Raw genomic sequence first — 13,029 nt, forward strand, 5'->3', positions numbered from 1 at the left:
CACACCTGCCCAGACTGTAACACTACCACAACAGTGGCTGATACATAGCGCTCTCCTTGACGTCTCCAACATCGTTGGCAGCCATCATTTTTGCTCAACGTGAATCGACTTTCATCAGAGAACAGCACTGAGGCCCACTGGTCCCTCGTCAATGCGTAAATAGGGAGCGTAAATGCTCCCTGGCCCGATGCCTGTGCCTGTTGGTGTGGTCAGGTACCCTTGCAGGTCGTCTAGCACGCAGACCACGCTGATGTAAACGGTTCCAAATGGTCTGACGTGACACTTGGCTGCTGATGACACTCTGTGACACTCTAAGCTCAGTGGCCACTTCCCTCTGAGAACATCCTGTTTGAAGCCTCACAATGGTGAGGTACTGTTGATCAATTGTTGGGTGTGGTCTTAGTCTCATGATGTCAAAATGTGAACAGCATGATGAAGAGGACTGTTTAAATACCAATTCTAATTGAACCAGAAAATTTATTGGTCGGTTCATGGATCAAACACCAGTTGTGAATTTTGCCGTTAAGCACCTTGTTAAAGAACAGCAAGTTATGAAAAAAGTACTGAAACACTGGACAGTTGGACATGTGCATTCAAAAGTGTAGAGAAGGTCAAATTAAGTTCACCTGTAAAGGTTATAGTGCATTTTAGGTAAGCCGAATATCCTTAACTTTTTGTGAGTAGTGTAAAATATATATAAGTATAAAAGTATAAAATATAATTATAAAATATATATATATATATATATATATATATATATATATATATATATATATATATATATATATATATAGTATGTAAATGTATAATATAAATATATATATATATATATATATATATATATATATATATATATAATATGTAAATGTATAATATAAATATATATATATATAAAATATAAAATAAAATATATTTTAACTAATACTGTAATGTAGTCACACTTGTCTTTCCTCTAACGATGTTGTTTCACAAAGGAGTCGTCAAACGATTCCTGTCTTTCGTAAGATTTCCCATCATTCCTTACACACCGGAAACGGAAACTAGCGCGAAGATAGCGGATGGTCTGATGTTCGAGAAAATAGATTCTTCCTAATGCCGGAAAAGATCGCTGTTTTTGAAACACACACTAAGACACATCGCCCTGAAGATTAGGATCAAAATCAACGGTTTTGAAAAAGGTAATCTTTCAGTCGTTGTTTTATATATACCGACCAAGGAGCTGTAGCTCGTGTCCTGCTAACTGTGCTAGCTGACTCGTTGGCTAAAATACGCAGTTAGAGGCCAGAATATCAAATCTGACCCCGTTCTCCTGTATTGGGGTTCTCTTTAGCTAGGGTCTGGAACAATAGCTTTTAATCCGTAAATAGTGCAACACGTGCTCATTTTTTAATGGATCCTTAGCTTTAGCTTAGCTATAAAACTGTCGGAAGTGATAAGGCCTTTGAGAAGCTAACTAGCAGGTAGCTCATTTCAAAGGAAACGGGGTTTGTGCAAACAAAGGTAATGATCCCTTTATCTGTTAACAATGGTGATATTTCACTAGTTTGATCATAAGTGACATTAGTGTTCTCGTTATGTTTTGGTGAAACCCTGCTGACTTTTCATTTTCGTGTGAGAGAACTTGTTTAGCTAGTTTACTTAGCCGAATGGTTATCATTGACATGACTTATTAGCTAACACTAATAACAATGGCAGTGTTTTTCGATAACTGCTCTTACATGGTCTTGCCGTAGATATGGATGACTAAATCTTTCAGCGTTATAATGGATGTGGTGATGTTTAAGAGTAAGAAGCTTTGGTTTATTGTCTAATTTTGGCTCTTTTCGTAAGAAGCTGCTCGCTAGCTAGCTAATCAGCCGGACTTCTGCTTTAATTGGATCATCTGTCTGAGGATGTGTGCAGTTCAGGATGTGTTGCCTGGTCATTGGTAATCTAGTTGTCACGATTAGTTGCCGTGTTGGATTCCTTTTACGATGCCATTTTGTTTTTATTTCCTCTGTCAGTGTCCATTTTTAAGGCCAGCTCGTAAGATACGTATTAACACGTTATAAAGGGATCTGATGGAGTTCACGACAGCTACCAGCTGCCAAAACACAGGCGGAGCTGGTTAAACTGGCAGACCATCTTTTTATTATTTCACTTTTTATTGTTTTTATTGGTGGTGAAATACTTGATTCCACAAGAATCCAATCACTTAATAGAAATAATCTGATGTGCATGGCAACAATGAAAATTATGCAATGTACCAAAAAGGAGGTAATCCCTGTATGACCAGTTATACTAACCATCTCTAGATATTGAAGTCATTTGGACAAAAAACATTGTCAGTGCAGTGCAGTATGGCTTTTTACACTGCTTTTTACCCCAGGTTATTGTTGTTCTATACCCAGTTTTTAATCCCAGGTTATTTTCATTCAGTATCCTGCTTTTAATCCCAGGTTATTTTTGTTCTATACCCTGCTTTTAATCCCAGGTTATGGTCGTTCTATACCCTGCTTTTAATGCAGGGTTATGGTCGTTCTATGCTCTGCTTTTAATCTCGGGTTATGGTCGTCTATACCCTGCTTTTAATTCCGGGTTATTTTCGTTCTATACCCTGCTTTTAATCCCAGGTTATGGTCGTTCTATACCCTGCTTTTAATGCAGGGTTATGGTCGTTCTATACCCTGCTTTTAATCCCAGGTTATGGTCGTTCTATACTCTGCTTTTAATCTCGGGTTATGGTCGTTCTATACCCTGCTTTTAATTCCGGGTTATCATCGTTCTATACCCTGCTTTTAATCCTGGGTTATTTTCATTCTATATCCTGCTCTTAATCCCGGGTTATCGTTGGTCTATACCCTGCTTTTAATCCCGGGTTATCGTCGGTCTATACCATGCTTTTAACCCATGGTTATCGTCATTCTGTACCCTGGTGTTAACCCATAGTTATGGTAATTCTGTACCCTGGTGTTAACCCAGGGTAGATTATATTTGAAATTTAGAAGTGAGGGTAATGCATCTTTTTACCCGGGGTAAAGAAACACTGATCTGAAGCAATTTTAGCATGGCTTTTGCATTCTTAACCTCGCATTGTGGTGCCAAATGTGTAGTGTTTAAATTGGTTGCATGCTGTCTTTCTTTAATCATAGTTGTTGACAGTGCAAATATGCAACTAAGAACCCAGGGTTTAGAAATGTCCCGTGTGAAATGTCAGACTATAAATAACCAGGATTAATTGTTAACCCCTGGCTAAAGTATGAGCCGTGTCAAACAGAAAAAAGATAACCATGGATTCTGGTCACGTGAAGTTTACGAAGACCCAGAGTTAACTATTTCATATGGATAATCATAATTTGCTTGTTGTACTTGTGTTGAAAACATTTGCAGATCTTTGCCTTTTCATCCTTCCAGGTGGTGCTGACATATTCTTTCTAGGTTTGACTGCAATGGAGGGCTCAGACAATGCAGAGCAGGGCAGTAGTGAACAGGCTGATTCACAACGCAGGCAACAACAGGACCGCCTTCACAGAGAGGAGGCCTTCTACCAGTTTGTTAACAATCTGAGTGAGGAGGAATACAGGCTTATGAGAGACAACAATCTTCTTGGCACACCAGGTAACTATACTGTTCCTTACTGTTTATTTCTGTTTGTAACATTTGATTTTTAAAGGTTTTAAAACACAAGTGCGCCTTACTCCATTACAGTTTGGTCCCTTTACATGTAGATATTTTTTGTTTCTTTTTTTCCCCCCATTTCCTCCACTGGTGGCTTACCTTAAAATCTTTGTAGTTGGGAGAGTTATTGATACTGTGGATATTGACACATTGGATACTCTTCTCTCATGTAGAATCTTGTAGCACACAAATTAAGGGTGGTACTTTGTGGCAGTCGTCCTGGATAATTGTAAACTTTAATGAGCAAATTGATTATTTGTGATTTTCTTCATTTTTCTTTATTAGGTTTATGTATGGCATTTCACTAGTAAAAGACTACTGGAAAAGTTATTACCAAAAGGTTTATTGCCGAAAAGGAGAGCTAACTTTTTTGTGTGTGTGTGGCTGGGTTTTTTTTTTTTTTGTCCTCATGCTTTGAATTTCGTTTTGTGCTCAAAACGAAACCACCACACAATTTCACGGCACTCTGAAGATGTCCAGTTCATTTCTGTCCCAGGATAGTGGCAAGGAATGTTGTTTTGGAGCATCCTTTAGCCGAGGCCCCTGCCAGGAGATGGCATTGATTGGACAATTCTTGTCCTGGTAAGTCCGGTGGTTTTCAGTAATGTCCTGTTCCTGGTTCACAAGTTTTTTATGAACAGCAGTTATAAACTGAACATACACCATCTTATTATGTTGGAAAGAACAAACATTCATAGTGAAATTCTGCATATTCGACTTTGTCTTGACATCTCTAACTTCCGAGTATTGTAGGATTTTTTTTATACTTGTAGTGGTGGTACATGCTTTTGAGCTCTTTCAATCATGTATACCTTGGTTTTGTGTGACAAGATATGTGGAAATAAAGGCTAGTAGTTGGCTGTATTTATAAATTAAGTTTTTATGTGATTCCTCTACAAACATATCTTTGTGATGAACTTTATAGTGGCTGATGAGTCTCTCTCTCTCTCTCTCATATATCTTTTATATATGTTTTATATATAACTATATCTGATAGTTGCTTCTCTGACAAATGCCCTCCTTATCTAGCCACTAATGTTTGGTGGTCTGCTTCCGGCTGTATGGTCAGGTACATACAGCAGTACATTTTCCTAGCCATACGCTGTAGCACCCACTGCTACTATATCTGGGGAAAATGTAGTAATATTAGGTTGTTGAGCACAATGCAAGCCCGTAATGTTGCACAGAAACCAACAGCATTAATGCCTGGTTTAAGTATTATTTGTGTTAATTCTTTCTATAACAAATTGGGAAAGCAATATAAAATAAGGGAACCAGATGAGTCTTCCTTCATAAACACTATATGATGTGTCACTCACAGTTTTAAGCAATGCATCACTTGTGGCTATGAATCACCTGCCCTATTCATTAATGTCTGCAATTGGGCATGCAGTCTTCAGTACATTGTATTGAATAATTGCTTACAATATATTTGTTCCTTCTCATTACAAGTGGACATTTGATTTTTTTATCATTTTTATATCTTGTAGCTTAGCGTTTGGGCATTCTCTGTTACTTCTGTAAACTGAATCTGTGTGCTACTGGTACAACCTGTCAAGACTTATATAATCTATTGTTTTGCTTTTATTTTCTTTCAGTGTATAGGTTTCTTTGTTATACAATATGCCCCCCCCATTAAAACTGAACTAGTTTTGATCAACTCAAAGACCAAAAGTCGGATATGCAGTATTTTACAAGTTTTCTTTTTATAATGTGTATTCAATGTTTTGTTTATTGATGTCATTATATGTCATGAATTTCTAAATAAAGAATTGATATTCCTGGTGATGTTTGTTTATTTCTGTCCTTTCTTTCAATTTCTTTTGTTGTTCCCTGATAAGAAGTCACTGAATAAAGAGATGCTTACCAACCTTGGCATCTCATCTGTCCTTAAACAGCCATATAAGCATACAAACCATTTCACAGACACAAGATATAAAAATGGATCATTATTTTAACATGCATTGTATGTTTTTTTATCAGGTGAAATTACTGAGGAAGAGTTGTTGAACCGCCTTCATCAAATTAGGGATGGCCCTGAACAACCACACAGTAGCAGTAGCAGCAGCACCAACAGCAACAATAGTCCTGAAGTCAGCAGGGCAGAACCCAGAGGTATGTTTGACTGCTTGCCCTCACGTATAAATTATTAGTTCACATTGTGCAATTGGTTTTTTAAACGTGTTGGACACTCAGATCTAAACATGTCTGCAAAATGTGGTTTTCTCCAGTTTCAGAGGCAGAGGGTACAGATGAAGCATCTAATGGTGACACTCTTCTTGACTGGCTCAACACTGTTCGTCAAACAGGCAACACCACAAGAAGCGGGCACCGGGGCAACCAGTCGTGGCGGGCGGTGAGCCGAACCAATCCAAGCAGCGGAGACTTCCGCTTCAGCTTGGAGATAAACATCAATCGCAACATTGCTGAGCAGCAAACACAGACTGAGGCCGATCGGCTAGATGCAGACCAAAGCCGTGCTAGTGGCACTGCGCCTGAACCTGAGACACCCATGGAGGCGGCAGAGGTGGTTGAAGAGCCAGTGGTGGAAGAGATGGCTGTTATAGTTGAACCAGAGCTTCCTGCACCTACTAGCCCAGTTGCAACCCGGCCGGCAAGTCCACAAATTCAGGTTCCACTTCCTCCAAGTCCTCCTCCAGTAGAGCGCCCAAGTAGAGGCCAGATTAGAGCTCGTAGTCCAAGCCCAGAACAGCGCAGAACCAGGGCGCGAACAGCTAGGAGTCATTTAGCTCTCAGTCTGGACCAGTTAGATGGGCTTCCGCAAGCTCGCCATGGACTTCCCTCTCGAAGTCCTGATCCTGTTCCAGAAGTTCAGGTAGGCAGCAGCTACAGGACACGACTACATGCTTTTTCTCGGCAGAATATACAGTTAGAAAGTGAGGAAACTGTAGCAACTACAGAGCCCCAACCAGCACCTCAGTCTCCCCAGGAAACTGAAGCATCTTCAGGAGAAGCAGGTGCTTCAGCCCGTCGTCCTCCAACAATAATGCTGGACTTGCAGGTTCGTAGGGTGCGACCGGGCGAGTACCGTGAGAGAGACAGCATTGCCAACCGCACCCGCTCTCGATCACAGACCTCCAACAACACTTTCTTGTATGAAACAGAGCGTGGAGGCTTTCGCAGGACCTTTTCGCGTTCAGAGCGAGCAGGTGTGAGGACGTACGTCAGCACTATTCGCATTCCCATCAGGAGGATCTCAGACGCCGGTCTTGGTGAGGCCACCTCCATGGCCCTGCAGTCCATGATCCGTCAGATCATGACTGGCTTTGGTGAACTCAGTTACTTCATGGACTCTGACTCGGACTCCACAGACTCAAGCCGTGGCTCCAACCCCGCGGCAGATCTCGCAGATGCTCTGGGAAATCCAGATGCTGGAAGCCCCTCTACTGAGCCATCACCTGGGGCAGGAGGCTCAAATCAGAGTGGCTCTGAAGCACAGACTGAAGAGAGGGAGGACAGTGGTGCAGCTCTCCGAGAGAGCAGGGCGAGGCAACGAGCTCCTATCAGCCTAGAGGATTCTGGCTCTTTGCCCTTTCTGCGACTTGCACATTTCTTCTTGCTCAATGATGAAGATGATGATCAGCCCAGGGGCCTCACCAAAGAGCAAATCGATAACCTCTCCATGCGAAATTTCGGTGAGAGTGATGCACTCAAGACCTGTAGTGTCTGCATTACAGAGTATGCTGAAGGCAACAAGCTTCGTAAACTTCCCTGCTCACATGAGTACCACGTGCATTGCATTGACCGTTGGCTTTCAGAGAATTCAACTTGCCCCATCTGTCGCAGGGCAGTCCTTGTTTCTGCCAACAGAGAGAGCGTTGTCTAGACTCTTATCAAACTTCATGCTATTCTTTCGCCTTATTATAACATTTGGTACCTTGTAATGAATCGTGTCTCACAGACACGCAAACTATGTTAGAGTATCAGCTTGATGAGATGTGTAGAGTACATTTACAGAGACACTTCACTTCAGCTCAAATCCAGACTTTTACATACTTAAGGTTCCAATAAAATAGTAAATGTTATTTATCCAAAATATGTTTGATTACCTTGCAACCTTGTGATTAAGAATTAAGAACTAATAATTTGTGCTTATACGTTAGACTGGGTGCAGTTTGATTAGGTGGAAAGCAGGCATTCTGGTAGTCAAAAGATATATTTATGTACGATTTATTGCTTTTGGATTACCTAAAGAATTGTTTTACTCCATTGTAATTGCAATTTGGACACCATTTTTAAGTTCTCAGTGAAAGTTAATAAGTAACATTTTTCCTTCATTATACATAAGTGTAAAAAGATTTAATGCTATTAAATGATCTATAATTGAGTTTCCAGTTTGGCCAACCAGAAGCTTTACTTCAGCTAAGAACTGTTTCCTCACACATTAATGAAACCTAGTCTAATATATTGTCATTAGAAGGTCTTGAAAATCCATTTTAGCCTTAATTTAATCTGTATGGAATATCTTACTGATTTCTTTTCTTTTTGTAAAGAAGGAGCGTTCCTGAGTATTGTTGTGTGGCAAATTGTGTGGCGAATGTGACTTTCAAGCCCTATATAATGCCATCATGCTGTATTTACTCCCAAGGCCCAAGATCAAATCATATCACTTTCTATTTCCGACTAAAAGACTTGCCTACATATCACAAATGCTAGTGCAATATTTACAACAACAACAAAAAAGTAGAATTTGATCTGTATAAACTTCGAGATTCAAGTTCGAATTGAAGAGCTATCTCCTGGAAACAACGTTTCTCTACGTCTTCTGTGTGTTGCAATAGCACTACTCTGTTGTGGCGAACTGAAACACTGAAGGTTATTTTCTTCATCTTATCCAATAATAGGTTTTTAATGTATTTGTTAAATAAAGTTTCTGGTTGAAGAGTTCTGAAGAATGAGTAAAGACAGACAAAAACAATCAAGTTGTCTTAATCCTTGGAACCCATCGCAAGTATTCTGACTTTTTTTTCTTTTTTTTTTTTTGCACTATTGGCATGCAGCCTCCGATGTCCTTTATTGCAGCCCAAATATAGTTCAGATTGTTTTATAAATGCAAGTTGCATTTTATTCAACAGGGTGGCGTTGTTGCTTTTTTTTTTTTTTTTTTTTTTAAGTATGTATAGGCTTTCAGTTAAAATATTTTAGTTAGTCACTTGTATGGCTAACTCACTAATTTTAGGTCTCCAATTATGCTGACAAACTGAACACATTAAAAAAAAAATCACCCTATACCAGTGTGTTGTGCTAATTGAACCCAGAGTGCTTCGAACTCCGTGCACTTTCCGAGACTGTGGTGGTGACATTTAATAAATTTGAATGTGGTACTCCTTGGACTTTTGCTGAAATGAATTCTAGTTCTGCACATTGTCAGTACTTTCTCGCGTTCTCTCACCTTATGTTCAGTTTGCTCTATTATTAACCTGAATGAGTCATAGTATGAGCTTCTGAACTTCAGGAAACAATGTACGTAGGTGTGCATTTCTATCTTAAATCAAGCAAGAAAACAAGTTTTATAGGCTTTAACCAATAATAGATGTTCCTAAAGTTGTTTTGTGGGGGTTTGGGCTTAACGTTGGCTGCTGTATTCATTACTTATTTCTTTGGTTGAAAGTTTTGTGCACCTGTTCTCTCCACAAGCATTTTTCTGCATTGTTAGACACGGCAACAACTGGGAAATATGGGTTCCTTTAAGCCATGGTGTGGGTGTGTGTGTGTGTGTGTGTGTGTGTGTGTGTGTGTGTGTGTGTGTAAAATATCTAAGTATGTGAAAACACTAATTATTTATATATAACATCCTATTTTTATTCTGCGTAAACCTGGGTAGTTATGCATGAGTGAGAGCTTTTTATTCATTGGCTATAAGAATAAGATCTGGATCGTGTTTGTAAACCTGCATTCTGGTGACTAAAAAATCAGTCACTTAATGTTTAACGTTGACAGTAAACCATTTCAGACCCTGTGGCTATTACAACGGACATCATGTGTTTGTATTTATTTATTTATTTATTTATTTATTTTCTGTCTTATTTGGTACAAAAAAAAAGACACCACCTGGAGCTTTAAACAGCAGATTAGATGCCAACACAGTGCTTTCTATTATATTTAACAACAAAAGATTGAGCTCATTGCAATCGTGTATGATTTGAAAGTGTAAAGCTATGGAAGTCTGTTTATTAAGCCATTGTAAACATTTATGGCTATTTATTCATTGCTTTAAGTGTTTGTTATATTATTAGAAAGCTGCCAATGAAATAGAATCCAGTATAAACCGTACTATAAATGTCTATACAGAAAGAAAAGAAACCTTTTCTTAGACTAGTCCTTTAGCTAAATATACCACTGCAAACATTTGCATAAATATTTGCATCCCAACAAATTTGAGCTGTTGAGATGTTGATATATATATATATATATATAATTATATTATTTATATTTATATATATCTATATATAATTATATTATATTATTTATATTTATATTTATATATATCTATATATAGAGAGAGAGATAGAGATAGATATTTATATATATATATATATATATTTTATAGGAAATAGGAATATAAAATATAATAGGAAATTGCTATGGACTATTAGAAATTAATCACATGCTAAAATTAGAATTTATCCATCTTCAGGGTAACCAGTATCTCACTGTCAGTTAACTCAAGCACTTCAACATCAACAGCTCAAATTTGTTGGGATGCAAATATTTATGCAAATGTTTGCAGTGTATATATATATATATATATATATACATACACACACTATATAAATGACACATTTTACATCCATTTATGATTTTGCACAATAGGCTGTTTTCTACTGTAATTTCTATCAGTGCTGTGCAAAACTTCATTAGAGACAGCACCTAGTGGGCAGAAAGTCTCCATAGTGTGCCATCTTTGTCTTTATGGACCTTGCTTTGTGCAATGGTGTGCAGTCATGTTGGAACAGGAAAGGGTCATCCCCAAACTGTTCCCACAAAGTTGGGTGCATGAAATTGTCCAAAATGTCTTGGTATGCTGAAGCATTAAGAGTCCCTTTCACTGGAACTAAGGGACCCTGAAAATGAAATTCAGTGATTTGGAGGGGTGTCCCAAAACATTTTGCACTATAGTGTACTGTCAGGTTTGGTGGTTAGCACGTTTGTCTCCCACCTCCAGGTTGGTGGTTTGAATCCTGTGGAGTTTGATGCTCGCCCCCTTGCTTCAGTGGTCCAAGGTAGACTGATTAATTGTTAGTGGTGGTGATTGTGCCCTGTGATGGACTAACACACTGTCCAGATCTTGTGTCACGAGTCTCCTGGGATAGGATCCAGGATCCCTGAGGCCCTGTGTGGGATAAGCAGTTCAGAAAATGGAAGGATGGAGGATATAGTCATTGTTTGAGAAGTTTCTGTCATTACGGTAAAAGGTATTTCACATTGAAACGGAACGAGGTTATCGAGCTTTTCCAGAGTGTTTAGCGAAGAAGCAGACAGTTTATTGACTGCTGTCATGGCTTTACGAATCTGTGGCTTTTTCCGACAGGGAATCTACACAACGGTAACTATCGCCATTGTAACTTAACAAATTTCCTGATTTCATTACTGTATTATAAATTTGAATGACTGAACACTTCCGTACTTTAACAGAGTATGCGCTTTTGAAGTAAAATTTCGAAAACATAAAATTATTGGATGTGTTACATGTCATATATTATTATGTTTTTATGAACAATTTAAACCTAAAGCGAAAATTAGATTTTTAGTTTAATAAACCTGTGCTTATTCCGTAAGCGAATTTCCTTGTACCGTAAATATGCTAGTACTAGCGGAAAAGTAAAGACAAAAGTAAAAGGGTAATACACGTGATTGAATTCTGCTGAATACAAAGGCAAATATATGTGACGTTTGAATGACATATTTCTTTTTATTCATGTCTTATAAAGTCGGCTGTTTGGAGTGGAGCAGTCCGAGCTCGCCTGAAAAGCTCGTGTCCGGTTCAGATCAGCCATCTGGATCATCTCGTGCTGACGGTTCGGGATGTGAAGAGAAGCACGGATTTCTACTCTTCAGTCTTGGGAATGGGTGTAGTTACATTTAAGGTAGATCTAGACCACCTGTAGCACCCTGACAACGCATGCAACAATGGCCTCTCCAGTCTCTTCTGTTAGTGATAGAAATATTGTGTTGTTGTAATATGAGTTACCACACGGGGGCAGCAGTGTACCAATAACGCGCATTAAGCAGTGGATGAGTTTTCAGAAGAACAAGCTTAAACGGAAATGTTTACTTGCTGACAATTGATAATGCATGCATTTTCACCGCTGTGTATTAGTTAATCCTTCCTTCCTTCATTCATTCCTTTTCTTCCTTCCTCCATTCCCTTCATTCATTCATTCATTCATTCATTCATTCATTTCCTTCCTTTCTCCATTCCTTTCCTTCTTTCCTCCATTCCTTTCCTTCCTTCCTTCCTTCCTTCCTTCCTTCCATCCATCCATCCATCAAGCCCCCTGTTCATCTTCAGTTCAGGAATTCTTCATTACAAATCATTTAGAATTGTTGTGTTCTTATGTTCCCTACACTGTGATGTGTAATGTGAATGTTACGTATTTATCAGCTTTATCCCACAAACATATTTACTCTGTTCTACATCTTAGGGAAACCGTAAAGCATTGAGCTTTGGAGAGCAGAAATTCAACCTACATGAGGTTGGGAAAGAGTTTGAGCCAAAAGCCAATAATCCTGTGCCGGGCTCAGCCGATCTTTGTCTCATCACGAAGACCCCACTAGAAACAGTCGCTGCCCATCTGAAGGTGCATCTAATTCAGAACAATCCAGTCTTTCACACAAAAGAACAATATGCAATAATGAGTTCTATTTTTAGAAATTTTGATTTGCTTATATTTTTTCCCCTTAACTATTAACAGGAATGTGGTGTGAAGATTGAGGAAGGGCCAGTCGAGAGGACAGGAGCGGTCGGCCCCATCAAGTCCCTGTACTTCCGAGACCCTGACCACAACCTGATAGAAGTTTCCAACTATAGCAACTAAGACTTGAACAACAGCACACTAATTGTGGAGGAATCTGATATTTGTCTGTTACTCTCTTAACAATAAATCCTGGACCAAAATCATCCGAAAGAATTGTGAAAATACAAAACTGTAACACTTTTGAAAATGTACATTTCTGGTAGATGCCTATGGCAAATGCAATAAAATATATCATGTTTTTTTGAGAGTTTCTGTTCTGGAAATACATTTATTACATTTGTTGGCTTAATTATATAGCAAATCTTCAAAATATTGACACCAAACTAAGGGTCTCAACTGATCCACAAACTCTATTAGCATACCCTTGTGTCAC

General features: G+C 38.8%; 2 protein-coding genes across 2 annotated transcripts; both read left to right on the top strand.

Annotated features, from left to right (window-relative positions):
• The first annotated feature begins 1,009 nt into the window (after window positions 1–1,009).
• On the top strand, window positions 1,010–8,619 carry rlim (ring finger protein, LIM domain interacting). Its single transcript, XM_058397617.1, has 4 exons — window positions 1,010–1,178; window positions 3,394–3,597; window positions 5,641–5,772; window positions 5,889–8,619. Exons 2-4 carry the CDS (start codon window positions 3,429–3,431, stop codon window positions 7,502–7,504), a joined length of 1,917 nt encoding a protein of 638 aa, XP_058253600.1. The 5' UTR covers window positions 1,010–1,178; window positions 3,394–3,428; the 3' UTR covers window positions 7,505–8,619.
• A 2,424-nt stretch (window positions 8,620–11,043) lies between these two features.
• Window positions 11,044–12,903, top strand: glod5 (glyoxalase domain containing 5). The gene is made up of 4 exons (XM_058396478.1): window positions 11,044–11,224; window positions 11,610–11,765; window positions 12,324–12,479; window positions 12,594–12,903. Exons 1-4 carry the CDS (start codon window positions 11,177–11,179, stop codon window positions 12,714–12,716), a joined length of 483 nt encoding a protein of 160 aa, XP_058252461.1. The 5' UTR covers window positions 11,044–11,176; the 3' UTR covers window positions 12,717–12,903.
• Window positions 12,904–13,029: the final 126 nt, after the last annotated feature.

The sequence above is a fragment of the Hemibagrus wyckioides genome, linkage group LG08 (assembly GCF_019097595.1).
Source record: "Hemibagrus wyckioides isolate EC202008001 linkage group LG08, SWU_Hwy_1.0, whole genome shotgun sequence".
Taxonomy (NCBI): domain Eukaryota; kingdom Metazoa; phylum Chordata; class Actinopteri; order Siluriformes; family Bagridae; genus Hemibagrus; species Hemibagrus wyckioides.

Coding starts and splice junctions, on each gene's coding strand:
- glod5 (XM_058396478.1), top strand. CDS start 11,177: ATGGCTTTACGAATCTGTGGCTTTTTCCGACAGGGAATCTACACAACG. Junction 11,225..11,609: donor GACAGGGAATCTACACAACG/GTAACTATCGCC, acceptor TGTCTTATAAAG/TCGGCTGTTTGGAGTGGAGC. Junction 11,766..12,323: donor TGGGTGTAGTTACATTTAAG/GTAGATCTAGAC, acceptor TCTACATCTTAG/GGAAACCGTAAAGCATTGAG.
- rlim (XM_058397617.1), top strand. CDS start 3,429: ATGGAGGGCTCAGACAATGCAGAGCAGGGCAGTAGTGAACAGGCTGAT. Junction 3,598..5,640: donor CAATCTTCTTGGCACACCAG/GTAACTATACTG, acceptor TTTTTTTATCAG/GTGAAATTACTGAGGAAGAG. Junction 5,773..5,888: donor CAGCAGGGCAGAACCCAGAG/GTATGTTTGACT, acceptor GGTTTTCTCCAG/TTTCAGAGGCAGAGGGTACA.